Source organism: Mustela erminea, chromosome 5 (genome assembly GCF_009829155.1).
Source record: "Mustela erminea isolate mMusErm1 chromosome 5, mMusErm1.Pri, whole genome shotgun sequence".
In the NCBI taxonomy this organism is placed as follows: Eukaryota; Metazoa; Chordata; class Mammalia; order Carnivora; family Mustelidae; genus Mustela; species Mustela erminea.
This window is the reverse complement of record NC_045618.1, coordinates 133,882,412-133,897,568: the sequence shown is the minus strand read 5'-3', so window position 1 is coordinate 133,897,568 and position 15,157 is coordinate 133,882,412. Positions and strand designations below refer to the sequence as shown.

Sequence of the window (15,157 nt, the reverse complement as noted above, 5' to 3'; positions counted from 1 at the left end):
GTTTTTTTAAGTAGGTTCCAAGCCCTGCGTGGAGCCCAATGCAGGATCTGAACTCATGACCCTGACACCCTGAGATCAAGAGTCGGATGCCTAACCGAATGAACCACCCAGGCACCCCTTAATAGAACTGTTTTTTAAAAAGGTATATGCAACATTAAAAAGAAGATAGCAATGACCTTCTTTTATTGTAAAATTCTATACTTTTCTGTAGTTCTGTATTTTCAGTATTTTATTGTGCAGCCTACCACTTTTATAACTGGAAATTTTAAAAAGTTATATTTAAAAAAGACCAAAAAAGTCATCTTCCTGGAACAAACTGCTTAACGTACAGAAGGTTTTCACTCGGGATGATGAAAATGTCTGAGAACTAGACAGAGTGATGGCACACAAAAAACTGTGAATATACTAAATGCCACCAACTCGTTCGCTTTCCCGTGGTTCATTTCGTGAGATGTGAATTACACTTCAATAAAAAAATAAATAACTGCCCTTGTGGAGCCTGTATTCTTATGGGGAAGAAAGACCATATTCAAACAATTAAAAACTATAGAGCACACCCACCAAAAATCAAACAACAGATGAACAAACTGGTAGATCCATGTAACAGAATACTACCCAGCAGTAAAAAGTGGTGGCCTGGGACATGCAAATGAATGGATCCCCTGCTCCAAAAACGACTGGGAGTGAAAGCGGCCACACCCAAGACAGCATTCCATGATTCTATTTATATGGGGAAAACCAAATCCACAGTGATAGAGAACAGATCAGCCACAGCTGAGGAAACTTTCTGGAAGATGGCAATGTTCTTTATCTTGACTGTGGTGGTGGCTGTACATGTGGATTTACACTTTCTAAAACCCATAGAACCAGGTGCCTGCGGGGCTCAGCTGGTTAAGCGACTGCCTTCAGCTCAGGTCATGATCCTGGAGTCCCGAGATGGGAGTCCCACATCAGGCTCCCTGCTTGGCGGGGAGTCTGCTTCTCCCACTGACTCCTCTCCTTTCATCCTCTCTCTCTCTCTCTCTCATTCTCTCTTTCTCTCAAAAAAATAAAATCTAAAAAAAAAAAAAAAAAAAAACCCTATAGAACCTCACACTTAAAATGCCCGTATTATATACCATGTATGAACTGTATCACAACAGAGCTCTTTAAAAGTACAATCAGGGGAGCCCAGGTGGCTCAGTCGGCTAGGCAGCCAGCTCAAGGCTTCGGCCGGAGTCAGATCTCAGGGTCATGAGATGGGAGTCCCATATGGGGCTCCACACTCAGCTCCACACTCTCTCCGTCTCCCTCTGCCCCTCCTCCCACTCCCATGCACGTGGGCACTGTGCCTCTCTCTGAAATACGTAAATCTCAAAAATAAATAAATAAAAGGACATGGTATGTCCAAAGGTTGTAAGCGGTGTGAAAACAGAATCAGGAGAGAAGATGAGAACTAGGAGGCCAGGAAAGGGGTCGCTCTTTTAAATATGGTGCTCAAGGAGGGCTTCACTATGGAGCCAAAGCCTTTTTAGGTCAATTCTTTTATAAACAGCGTAGCATGGGATGCCTGGGTGGCTCAGTGGTTAAGCATCTGTCTTCGGCTCAGGTCATGATCCCAGGGTCCTGGGACGGAGCCCTGCATCGGGCTCCCTGCTCAGCGGGAAGCCTGCTTCTCCTTCCCCCACTCCCCCTGCTTGTGTTCCCTCTTTCTCGCTGTGTCTCTGTCTGTCAAATAAAAAAAATAAAATCTTTAAAAAAAAAAAAAGTGTAACAAATGCAATTTTCTGTGGTCCTGAAAGTGATGTCATGAATGTCATGAACAATCCGAAACAGAACATAAACCTAAAATCGTTTCTATTTAGTTCTAGAAAGAAAACTTTTCTCCCCTGGCCCTGGCAGACTTAACTTCTTAATTCATGAAGGGGGCGGGGGAGGGGGGGTGTAGTAAGGGAAGGAGGAGAAGAGAGAGGGAGAGAATGAGGGGGGAAGGGAAGCAGGAAGGAAAGGGAAGGGGGGAGGGGAGGAAAAGGGGAGGGAGAGGGCGGGAAGGGAGAGCTAGGGAGGAGACGGGGAGGAGAGAGAGAAGACAGAAGAAGGCAGGCAGGCAAGCAGGCTGTCTGCCTGTCCATCTGTCCAACGATCACAGTCCAGAACTGATCACCAGAGCTGACTGAGAGAGAGATGAGGGCAAAAAGCAACAGTGCCTATGCGGTCACCTAGACCTACGACTGCAACTAAAGCCCTGGTCACCAGGCAGGACCAGAGAGGGTGTACGAAAAGAACTGCGGGATCCTCCAACAGCCTCTACTCACAGACAAGCACAAAAGGGAGCTAAGCTTCCGCGGGAGTGCAGCCCTCTGCCATCTCCTCCCCTCATCCGCCAGACTCCCTCAACCTCTGAATTTCCATTTTAAAACATTTTCCATAGAGATTACTCAAACTAATAAGGCACATAATTGACATTCGATAAATGTTTGACTGTGGCTAAGTGATACAGATGAAATGAACTGAGCACTTTGAAAGAAAAGGTTATGAGAGATGATGGAAAACAAGTTTAGCCATCTGGATGACACTCAGCAGGCAGAAAGGACTGGGCTAGAGAGCAGAGGAATTTCTAGAATACTCTATGACTGCTGGATTGCTCAGGTTTATGCTGTCTCTTAATTTTAGAATTTAGGATGTCTGTGACTACGTGCAGGAACCAGGCGGTCAGTTCTTTTCTAGCATTCTAACATCTAGACTCAAATTCCCTGGGAAAGAGAGCAATAATTCAGTCTCAAATGGAAGGAAACTGGGAAGCGAAAAAAAAATTCCAGAAGCTACCAGAAAAGTAGAATCATCCTCCAGTGAGGTCAAGCCAGAGGTTAGGTGCTTTTGCATGGCTGGTATACCTACTTCTCTGCCTAAGAACTCAAGTCACCACCAAGCTGACCACACAAACCAGTCAAAGAGAGTCTCTTAACTGCTCGACAAAAGCCACTGAAAAAATGGGGAAATGAACAAAACGACCTCCCAGGAAACATCCACGCTCTCCTGCCTCCAGAAGTCCCTCTGTATCTCTTCTCATAGGTCCTTCCAATTCTTTCTTACCTGGAACTTTCTATATCCTTGTGAGGTTTTTTGGTTTTTTTGTAAAGACTTTATTTATTTATCTAAGATAAAGAGAACATGAGTGAGGGGAGGGGCAGAGAGATAGGGAAAGAGGCAAGCAGACTCACTGCTAAGCCAGGAGCCCAATGGGGGGGTTCGATCCCAGGACCCTGAGCCTGGGTCAGGCCTGGGTCAGAGCCAAAGTCAGGCGCTCAACTGACTGAGCCACCCAGGCGCCCCCCCATACCTTTGTTTTCTTTCTCTTCTACATCAATACATTGAGCAGTTCTAACCTCAGGAACAGTCTCCTGGGAGCTCCTCCCCAAGCAGGCACCATCCCACCCCCCAGGGAAGTTTAACCAGCCGTCAGATGCCATCCTGCTACGCCATCTCCAGGATAAACTCAAGGATGCTGCGGGCGAGAGGAAATGCATCCACAGGAAAAACATAAAAGGTCAACTCAGTAAGAAATCTGCCTGTTGTATTAACCCTGGCTCGAAAAGCCAAATATTTGCCCAATTCCAGAGAAATCAATCACTTCAAGGGAGTCACAGACCAGAAAAAAAGAGAATCGCACTCACAGAAGATAACCTGAAATAGTTAAAGACAAGTTCCCTGAAAAGCTGACTCACAGTGGTTTTGATGGCTTATATGGGTCAAGTTTTAAAAAGCCCTGTATTAAACTAAATAGCCTCCCAAGTTAAAAGCCAGGGGCCTCTTAGAACTGAATGAGCCCAACGCTGAGAAAGCTCAGAAGATGCTGAGCGGAAACTGGAGGCACATAATAGAGGCCCTTTCCTCCTTGTGTTTGCCTGAGTCATCCTCAACCCTGCATTTCCCAGTAATTCCATTCAATGCCTTCCCCCACTACTATTACCAAGCGAAAGGGGCTTGTCGTTGGGTTTCTAGGAGTAAAAAGCAGCGATGAGTGGGAGCCTCTGCTACTCAGCCCATTATTACTTATGATTTTGACAGTTCCTAAACAGATCTGGTTTTTTGATTCTATTTTCTTATATGGCACCCAAGAATACTGCAGCAAATATATCCACGTACTGACCAGAACTTGCCAAAGGCTAACCAGCCACACCACCAAAACTAGTCCTTACACTGTAATGGTTCGGTCATGGGCAGGGCAAAAATGGAGAAATTCCACAATGTAGACTGATTCCCCTGCCTCATGACCTATTGGCCAGAATTAAATCCTCAAGGGTTTCCGCCAGGCTGTCTGTAAGACCAAGCCCCAACAAGGTACCCTAGACCAGAAACCAGAGGATAAGGCCACAGGGGTCACTGGCAGATTAAGTCTATGACACAAGGGGCACAAAAATGGGACAGACCAGCAGAGCCAGTTTGTGGTCAAGGGTTCCCATAGAGTATGAAAACATGCTCTGCTGGTTTCCATTCCAGAATCTCACAAGAATAATGTCTCCTTTAGCCAATTTAAAAAAAAAAAAAAAAAAGCCAAGTCCCAGTATTTTGAGCCACACTATTCTGGGACTGTAAACAAGTGAGGCAGCCAAGCAACGTGATGGGTCTTCTTAAAGGAACGGTCTCCGTGAGAGGAAGTCCACCACTGTGCCGCAGAGGGAAAGAAGACACTCACTCTGGCCTCCCATTCCAGAGTGCGTCAAGACTGCAGATTTCTGAGTCAAGGAAGGCCTGCCCCGGTGGACACTTTCTTCGCTTCTCATGAACTCTTCCTGGGTCCCTGGGCTTTCCCACCACCTTGCAGGCTCAGCGCGAGAGGACTCCACTTGGCATGAGAAGCTCCTAAGCTCTCATGTCCTAGAGTCAGGGGTCAGTGATCGTGAAGGGGAAACAGGTGAAATTTCTCATCGATTTGCTGCTCTACTTTCTGGAGAAGAAGACAATCACAGAAGTTTGTAGAAAAGGGACAAAGAAGATAATGGGGTGGTTATGAAAAAGAGAAAAACTTACATGGGTTTTAAAGATATGCATACAAGGGCACCTGGGTGGCTCCGCTGGGTGACTGCCTTTGGCTCAGGTCATGATCCTGGAAACCCAGGATCGAGTCCCACATCAGGCTCCCTGCTCAGCAGGTAGTCTGCTTCTCCCTCTGACACCACCCCTTCTCATTCTCATTTTCTGTCTCTCTCAAACAAATAAAATATTTTTTAAAAATAAGATATGCATACAAATAAAAAAAAGACTTAATTGTTCACTTTTTTCTCTGACCAGTAAACATTCAGGTAAGACATGTCTGAATCCCCCACAAGACACAACAGATAGGAAAATACTATCCTCTTCCTCCACTGAGAAAACCAACTGTCAGAATTGTATTCTTCTAACCTTTGGCTTATTTGCTAAGGGTGTTGTCTCTAAGTTCAAGAGCATATGAATGACTTATACCTGTGGATCATTTACTTATTATGGACGCTAAACAATGGACCCTCGAGTCCTCTGGTTTTCCTAGCACAGTTCCACTGAGGCCTAGAAAAATCAATGAAAACTACACAGATGTCTAAGCATTTCACTGGAGAGGTTGCAAGTATGCCAAAAAGAGAATACTGATTTCAGCTACATTACTTCTGGGGAGCAAACAGAACCAAGAGAGGGAGGCAAAACTGGTGTATAGGTTAAATTTTTGTCCCTGGTATGTCTGCCATGTCACCAGATTACAGATCTCCTATTAGATCAAACTTTCATCCGTTAGATCAATTTCTCAATCACAGCACAACTGACGTTTTGTACCAGATCATTCTTTTTGTGGGGGGCTGCCCTATGTGTTGTAACATATTTACCAACACCCTGGCCTCTACCCATTAGCCAGTAGCACATCCCCCAGTTTTGACAACCAAAGATGTCTCTCAACATTGCCAAATGCCCTCTGGGAGAGCGAAATCACTCCTGGTTGAGAACCACTGCGTTAGATAATACCAAATGAGATTAATTTAACTCCTTATTGTACAAATCAGGTTCTTAAAAGACTTTTAGTGTTAGCAAATCAATAAAATACGGGGTATTAAGCCAGTGAGATCTGCACAAAGGAAATGCCACGGAGTCACCACCGCGAGTTCTCTCGTTCCTCACCACCAACTCTGTAAGAGCATTCCTCTTTTACATCCAAATTTTGGCCCAAATTCGTCAGTCTTTATTTCTTTTTAATACTTACCAGTTTATTAAAGGATATGCTAAAGGATACAAATCAACGGCCAGATGGAGAGATGCGCAGGGAGAGAGGGATGGGGAAAGGGTGAGGAGCTTCCGCGCACTCTCCAGGAACACCACTCTCCCCAGCGGCCATGTGTTCACCAACCCGGAAGCGCCCATCAGTGTCTTTCCATCTCCCCAATGTCAGTGGTAACCCCAAATCGAAGCCACCTCTCACTTATCTTTTACAATGGCCTCCTAGGGGGTCTCCCTGCCTTTCTTCTTGCCCCGCCCCTACCAGTCACTACAATCTCGTCTTCACACTGCCGCCCTTTCTTGAAAACTACTGGATCACGTGACTTACTACCCTAATGCTGTCTGTGCTTCCCATTACACCTAAAAGCCACACTTTTTTCTATGGCCTGCAAGGCCCCACCTGCTCTGGAACCCATTTACGTCCGTGCTTCTGCCCTTCCCACGCTCTGCCGGCTCCCTCAGGCAACACTGGCATTCTACCTATACCCCGAACATGCCCACCACCTTCTATCTGTTCCCACTGCCCTCTGCCTGAAGATCTATTTCCCCAGGTAGTAGTATCCATCAGGTCTTTGCTTAAAAGTCATCTCTACAGTAAAACCTTCCTGCATAATACTACACCTGAACCATCTTTTTATGTGTTTTACATGGGTGAACTCTGTTTTCCCTGCTTGGGTGCTAAGTCTACGATGGCATGGACCGGTCCTATCACCCAAGTATCCCTGAAACCTCGAAAGAGCCCGGCACACAATGTGAGCTCAATAATTGTGATCGATCAGTGAATGCTTTTGTGGGTAACAGACTAAAGGTCCGTTTAAGAGCCATAAATGAATTCTTGCTTCTGAAACCAAAAGCCAGTCTCTCCTTAAATTTAGCACTATAGTGCACATGAAAATGACAAGGTAATGATAAAATTCACACTTCTAAAAGGAACTTGTTTGTTTCTAAAAGGAACTTTCAGGTTTTCCAGAAGAAACCGAGTAATACTCAAACCGTAAGCAATGAATCTTAGGGGATTCTAGGCCAAAGAATTTGGAAAAAACCACACACCAGTTATAGCCTACAAGCTTCTAAAATAATTCCTATGTACAAAACTGAAAATGGTCAAAACCCACAAATGCTAGAAACATAAAAGGAAAAACAAAGATGGGGCCTACCTCACAGAATCTTTACTATTGTAGTAAACAGTTCTTCAGTAACCCTGCCTTCCGGAACGCCAGGGTGGCTCAGTCGGTTAAGAGTCTGCCTTCAGCTCAGGTCATGATCCCAGGGTCCTGGGATCAAGTCCCCCACATCAGGCTCCTCCTTCTGCCTGCTCTGCTTGCCACTTCCCCTGCTTGTGCGCTCGCTCGCTCACTCTCTCTCTGACAAATAAATAAATTGAATATTTTAAAAATGTTTTTTCATTTTTAAAATTTAAAATAATTTTTAGTAACAATAATAACCCTGTCTTGCATTTATACAAAGCCATGCTTTATTTGCTCCGCACAGCAGCCCTGAGGAAGAACTGGTGGGCTGAAGCTACCGGCCATAGAAAGCTTAATCAGAAAGCTTAACTGCCTTGGTCAGAGACAACTGGAGTGTCATGGTCACAGCAAGGATTTCAGAGCCAGACGCTTGTGTTCAAATCCTCTGCCACTTACTGTAACTTGACCCTGGTAAGTTACTTCATCTCTGTTCTTCAGTGTCCTCACTTACAAAACACAATGTTAGAAATGAAATGCTTGTGTCCCCCCAACATTCAGGTTCAAATCTAATCCCTAATATGATGGTAGGGGTGGGGTGGGGGGGTTGGGAGGTTGATTAGGTCATGAAGTGAGGTCTTCATGAATAAGATTAATGCCCTTATAAAACCAGATTCCAGAACTCCCTTCCACCATCTGAGGACACAGGGAGAAGATAAGATGGCTGTCTGTGAGTCGGGAAGTCAGGCATCTCCAGACACTGAACAGCCAGCACCTTGATCCTGGGCCTCCTAGCCTCCAGGAAACTGCAAGAAATAAACTTCTGTTGTTCATATGCTACTGAATGGTATATAAGATAACAACATACGCAGCATTCTATCACACAAAGCAGCCCAAACTGACTACAACTTACTTCACAGGGTGTGGTAGGCTGAAACTGCACCCCCTACAACCACCTCCTTATCCCTGAGACCTGTGAATATCTCACTTTATGTAGCAAAAGGAACTTTACAGATGTGACTGCATTAAACACCTTGAGAGGAGACAGTGTTGGATTATCCAAGTTGGTCCAATGGAATCATAGTGTCCTTGTAAGGGGGGAGGCAGGAGGGCCAAGGAGATAGGACAACAGAAGCAGAGAGTCATAGAGAGGGATGGGAAGATGTTAACATCGCTGTCTTTAAAGTTGGATGATGGGGCCACGAGCCAAAGAATGTAGGCAGCCTCCTGAAGCTAGAAAAGACCAAGAAATCCTCCCCTAGAGTCCCACAAGAAACACAGCCACTCAGACCCATTTTAGGACTTCTGATCTCCAAGCTGTAAGAAAATAAATTTGTGTTGTTTTAAGCCACTAAATGTGTGGGAATTTGCACCAGCAGCAATAAGAAACTAATACATAGTTATCACCAGGATTAAATGAGCTTCTACATGCAAAGTGCTAAGTACAGTTCCTAACAACCATAGTAAGAGCGCTTTAAATGTTAGCTATTATGAGTCAAGATCAGAACCCAGGGGATTCACTGAAGTACTTCAGAGGGTAAGAAAATGCGGTTTAGAAATCTGGTAACACCTGTCCAAATTTAAAGATTTTTTATTTATTTATTTGAGAGAGAGACAGTGAGAGAGAGCATGAGCGAGGAGAAGGTCAGAGAGCGAAGCAGACTCCCCGTGGAGCTGGGAGCCCGATGCGGGACTCGATCCTGGTCCCGGGATCATGACCCAGGCCAAAGGCAGTCGTTCAACCAACTGAGCCACCCAGGCGTCCTGCCTGTCCAAATTTAAAATGCACACATCAGAGGTAGCTCAGTCAGCTAAGCATCTGCCTTTAGCTCACGTCATCACCTCCAGGTCCTGGAATCAATAGGCTCCCTGCTCACTGGGGAGTCTGTTTCTCCCCTCCCTCTCCCTCTGTCTATCCCCTTGTTCAAGTGCATGTGTGCTCTCTGTAATCCATAAAATCTTTTAAAAAATAAAAATAAAATATATAAAATAAAATGCATACATACATCATTTGACAAAGAGATTCCATTTCTAAATAAATTCACAGGATATTCAACATATCCTGTTTGTAACTACTCAAATATCCACTAACAGGCTTAAATTATAGAAAATCCATTCAACAAAATAGTAGGCAGCCTTTAAATAATGAGGTAGACCTCAATGTACTGATAAGATGTACTGATACATCAACAAGATGTATCTTTTAGTGAAAAAAAGCTCAGGGCCTGAAAAGATCTCATTTCTGTTTAAAAATAAAAAGGATACATACATATGTTAATAAGCACATGTCAAAAAATTCTAGAAGGGCAGGTAGTTCATTGTTCATGGAGACTGTTCTAAAAGAGACTAGGGGGGTGGAGTAGAAGGGAAAGTCTTGCTATCATATACCCTTTGCTGTTATTTTAGGTTTTAACTAGAAATGTGCATGATCCCCAGTTTTTAAAAGCTGAAGTTGAGATGTGACATCACCGACCTATCAAAGGTATTTATGCCCAATGTGCCTACCACTGCACATGACACAGGGCCTAAGACCCAGTCCTGCTCTCCAGGAGTTCACATGCTGGCTGAATTTATACTCTACGTTTGTATTAGACAATCATCTAATTGTCTTGGACATTCACATCAGAAAACAGAACCAGACATTCTCGCAAAGTAGTTTTCCACTGTGACTCTGGGAGAACAAGTCACCACCCAAAAAGAATACATTCTATGTCTAGTCCATTAGTCCCAACCAGTGCTGCTTAAGCTTCAGAAATAGTTACTTCCTGGAGGGTGGTCAGTGTTTAAGGAAAGCAAAGCAGGAGGAATCTTCACAATCAACTCAGTCACATACATTACTACACACTGCAGGAAAAAAGATGAACAAGTTATCTATCTGTGGGTAGTGGATTTGTCTTCTTCATTACACTTCCATAAATTTTCCTAATTCTCTACTAAGGAACATGTATCAGTGGCACAAAAAGAAAAAATACACATCCTCCTCCCATCAGAAAATATTATTTTTGGTGCTAAAACTGATCTGTGAGATTACTGGTTTGTCCCAAATCTCCCTCTTGCTTTACAAAAGTGACAGCCATCCAAACTATGAACTATGACTCCAGACTATGAACTGATGGCAAAACCAACAAGAAACACCCAAGCTCAAGTGTTCCATTTAGAAAATATTCACTCCACATTGTCACCCAATTAGAGCATAACCATGATGAAGACATTACTGCTAACAAGAGAGGCAGACCGGGATCTGGGTCACTCTTCCCATAACTCCATTAGTCCCTCTCAGCCAATAAAGAAGTCTGTGTTAGCAAAATATTTAGCTGACAATGGAATCATGATGTAATGCATTTCTATAACCTTACCAAGGAGGAAAGAGATAGAGCTGAAAAATTCCTAGTGGGCAACTGGAGAGTTGTGGAACAGCAATTTACAAAGGTTATTCCCCAACCTGGAGACTTTTCATCACAGCTGAAAAGTACCAAGTCCATTTGCCACAAATACCTCATGACACCCACAGAAACAAGGCGTTGGTACCGGACACTATGTGCCAGGCCCTGTGATAAGGGCCCTTCCACTGCCATTCCTTACTCTCTCTCTCTGAATCTTCTCAACTACCACTGGGAAGTACAAGTAAGATGAACGCACGAAGCTCACATCACTCTCCACGGCTACACAGTTAGGGGGGAAGTGAGCGTGGAATTCGAGCGGTCTTCACTCAAAAGCATGCACATGATACTCCCTTCACTGGAACGTATAAGCATCACACCACCCCTTCCACAGTCACCCCTGTTGCATGCCGCCGTCTCCCCAGTTTGTTCCCACCACATGCTACCCTTGCCCCCAACTCGGAAGCGGATCAGGTATTCTCCTTCTGTAATGGCAGGTGCCCTCCCTGGCTTTTCCTGATCAGCCGGTACAGGAAAAGAAGAGGCCATCTGGGCAGAATGCTATCCTTCTCTAAAGCCACTTTCCGAGGACCACCCCCGTCTCTAAATTTAAGCTAGCAGGTTTTTGACTTGCTGCCTGGCACTCCCAGGGGACCCACTGTGTCTGCCACCCTGCACACACAGCCCGTGTCAGCCCCATTTACCTACCACTCGCCAAGCGCTCACTCCAAAAGCTCATCTAAGTCAGGTCTCCCTCGCAATAACCCCAATAACGATAATGACAACGGCGACCGTGTTGTGATCATCTGTTATGCAACAGGCTTTAGAAACACAGTACCACTTCATCCTCACAACTGCCTGGTGAAGTAGGCACTGCCTCCAATTTACAGATGACAAAACTAAGGCAGGGAGAGAAAGTAATTCAGCCGGAGGTCACACACGACGGTAAGTGACTGGTAAGTGACGAAATCTGACTCCATGCAACTTAAGCTTTCCTGGGTCTCGCCCCTGAACCATCAAAACGTGAGCTCTTCTTGGACTTTTCCTTTCGAGAGCTCCCTTCCAACAAGAGCTCCCTTCCAACTAGAGCTCCGCGGCTCGACCACAGGACTCCCACTTCACCCACAGGCTCGCTCACCTGAATTTCTTCATTTTCATCTACTAGGAGGAAACTCACAACCTTCTCAGTCATCTTCTTCCTCCTGGTCTCTTCATCCAGCTCGTCCTCCTCCAGTAAGCCCTGGACCTTAGTGACATGGTACACAGTAACGGGGTGTCTCCTTTTGTTACCCCCAGAATGAGTCCGCTTCTGGCACTCCAGGCACAAGTTGATTTTACAGGTCTGGCACCTCACGGCTGCCCTCTGCCTAACACCCGGCGAGTGCCCATTGGTGCCCTTGCAGGGATCGCAGTAAGGGACGTGGCCAGGTTTGAGTCTTATCCGCTCATGGTTTCTCAGGCGCTCCTGCCGGTGGAGCTCCTCCTCGCAGCGGAGACACTGCAAACTGCAGCACTCATCACACTCAAAGACCGCTTCGTCAGTCCCGCTGCAGGCGTAACTCTCCTGGCACATCAGCCCCGGATTCAGGCCCTTCTCTGCTGGGGAAGTCTGAGCACTCATACTCAGGTTGGCAAGGAAATCACCCACCATATAATGGTCCCTGGGCTTGCCCCAGGGGTGAAGACAGAGGCTTTGAGTCTGAGGACCGCAGAGAACTTTCAGAGGATTCTGGACACCTTCAGAAAAACAAAAAAACAAAAACAAAGTTTCGGGGTCCTATCAGAATTCTTCACCTGCTCACAAATGTTCAAATTTTTAATTTTCTGCCTCCAAGATTCCCGGATCAGCAGCAATGTTGATTTGGTTTGACGGTTTTCTCCTCCATAAAGTGCAACCAAAGTTGTGGTCAAAATTAACTTGAAAAGGTCTCTTACGGCTATCTGAGAGAGATCCGGTAGGTTCACCAAGGTGGGCACCTCGTGGGCTGGGCCTCAGCCACAAGGTTTTGGTAGGGAAGGAGAGTGGTCAGGAGCTTTGCAATTTAATCCAACCTCAAGTCAATATTTCAGGGGATACCTAGAATAGAGGAAGGAAAAGGATTTCACTAATCTAAAAACGGAAGTACACCTTAAAAAGAAAGGAAGAAAAAAAAAAGATTGTGATTAAATAAGACGCCAGAACTCCTGAGAGAAATCTCATTCTTGCTTGTAAAACTTACACAGGCTACTTCTGACCCCAGAAATTTCTTCTCAAAATCATGGGCAAGACTCCTCCCTTTGAACACTGCCACTGTCTCTAGGCCCAAGGCATCTCAGAAACTGTGTATTCATTTCACAGACTGAAATTCTCTCTTCATCCAGTTATTAAATTCAGAATAAAATCATCTTTGGAAGGGCAACCCTCTGCATTCCCCTAACCCACAACACGCACTTGTGAGGTGAATAAAGAGGCCTGTAAAAAACCTGAAGAAATGATAATAATGTAGACTTTAGCTTCACCAAAGTCTTTGGCAGGTCTAGTTAGGTTGTTTCAACTCTAGACAAATGTCTATTAAGGACCTTATACCTGGAAACAAAAGCCACCATGTCATGTTTAAAAACAATAAAAGACAATTACTGTACTTCCTTTTGTCCCTTCTCTAACTGCAAAAAAAAAGGGGGGGGAGCAACAGGAGACAGAATTCCTCCCTCCTCTAAGGCCCACGGCAAAGCTAGGCCTGCATGAGTTAAAACAAATGATTTTTCTCTTTGTCACTCAAAAACTAACTTAAAAATAACTTCAAAAAAGAAAATAAAGGGGGGAAAAAGATAACTGGGACAGGAAAGAGGCTTTTGTCACTTCCACAATTGTATTCTTAACCCTTCTTAGCCTTGACCTCCATTCTAATACCCTAACGAAATGCAAAATCCTCCTTACAAATATTCACTCCTCCCTCTAGTAATCAATCTATCAATCTTATTTTTAGACAAACAGGAAGGCAAGGGAGTGACTAGGAGACCTTATTTACCCCCTAACCTCAGCCATGCCCACCCAGCTCCCGCAACAGAAACAAAAATCGAAATTAGCCACAATTTATAAAAATATAAAATCAACCTCCAAAAGAACACCCCACCGCCGGACCGGCCGAGCAAACAATCTGCCCCCTTGGGCCCCCACCTCGACACGTCTCTCCAGCCGGGGATTCCTCACCCTTCCTTTCTCCCGGGCAACACCACCACAACCCGAGGGGCACGAGCAGAGTCTAAACAAAGAAGGTCCCCCAAAATCCACCCCCAAGCTAGCAGAGGCCAGAGCCGAATCCATTGTTTATACCACCCCACCCCCACCCCAGCCGCACCCGCCCCCCCCCCCCGCCCCCGGGGGCAGCCGGAGCTCCAGGACTATCGCTCGCCCGGCGCTGGGCCGTGCCCTTCCCTCCCCGCCCGCGGCGGCCCGGGGATCCCACTACCGAGCAGCTCCGCCGCGGCGAGGTGGCGTCGGGGGACCGCAGGGCGCCGGCGGGGGCGGGAGCTGTTCCTCAGGGCACCCGAGGATCCATCCTCATCTCCATCTCCGCCCCCCCTCCTCCTTCTCTGCCTCCGGGCTTCCTCCTCTCCTGTTGTCAGTTGGGATCAGCTGATCGGAGTGAACTTCTCCCAGCTCAGACTACCAGGAAGGCGTGAGCAGTGCAGTCCAGGGAGAGAGGAGAGGGAGGGGGTGGAGTCCTACGCCGGCGAGGGCGGAGAAGGGCGCGCACAGCTTCCTGGGAAATGTAGTCCCCTGGATATGGGTCCCTCCCCACATCCCGGAAGTCAAGGCTCTAAGTGACTACAACTCCCAGGACGAAAAGGGCTGCTCCTGTGAGGAGGCGGTAAAGACAGGCGGTGGAGCATTTCGGGACTTGGAGTTTTTGCATTACTGCGGTGGTCGGAGGTTTCAGCGCGTTGTTTTGGGTAGTGGCCGGAAAGGGAATGGCGCTAAATTAGACGAGTGATGTAATGTGTAGTATAGTTGACGCAAATAACTCGATTTTCCGAACCCATATTGCACACCATTCCTTCAAAAATGTGTAAAAACGAGCCATCTCCTCTTCCCTGATTTCACCTTGCCCAAGTTAGGAAATGACTAGAAAGAACTGATAAAAGAATAGAACTACTGTTGGAGTTTTGTTTTCCCTTTATGGGTATTCAAGCCGAATTTTTTTCCTTACCTTTTACTTTTCGACCTTTTCTTACATAGTATTTGAACTTTTGAATTTTAAATCGTCTTTAAGTTAGACGGGGTTCATTTTCAGACAAGCTTGCCGGTTACAGTACAGGCTAATGGTTAACATTGCTCTCTGGTTTTTCTAAAAAGCCGTATATTTGTTTTGGGCTTTGTTTGTTTGTTTGTTT

At 45.7% G+C, this 15,157-nt stretch overlaps 1 protein-coding gene across 2 annotated transcripts in view; it reads right to left on the bottom strand.

Moving 5' to 3' along the window:
- Positions 1-14,495, bottom strand: part of ZFYVE1 (zinc finger FYVE-type containing 1) — a 59,714-nt gene extending 45,219 nt beyond the window's left edge. The window contains exons 1-3 of one of the 2 annotated variants that reach the window (XM_032345038.1): positions 14,233-14,495; positions 13,941-14,025; positions 11,922-12,860 (exon numbers count right to left, since the gene is read on the bottom strand). In XM_032345038.1, the coding sequence (XP_032200929.1) occupies positions 11,922-12,434 (513 nt within the window). In that variant the 5' untranslated portion in view covers positions 12,435-12,860; positions 13,941-14,025; positions 14,233-14,495. The remainder of the gene's footprint in view (positions 1-11,921; positions 12,861-13,940; positions 14,026-14,232) is intronic. The other variant, XM_032345036.1, reaches the window with a different exon arrangement.
- Between the last annotated feature and the right edge of the window lie 662 nt (positions 14,496-15,157).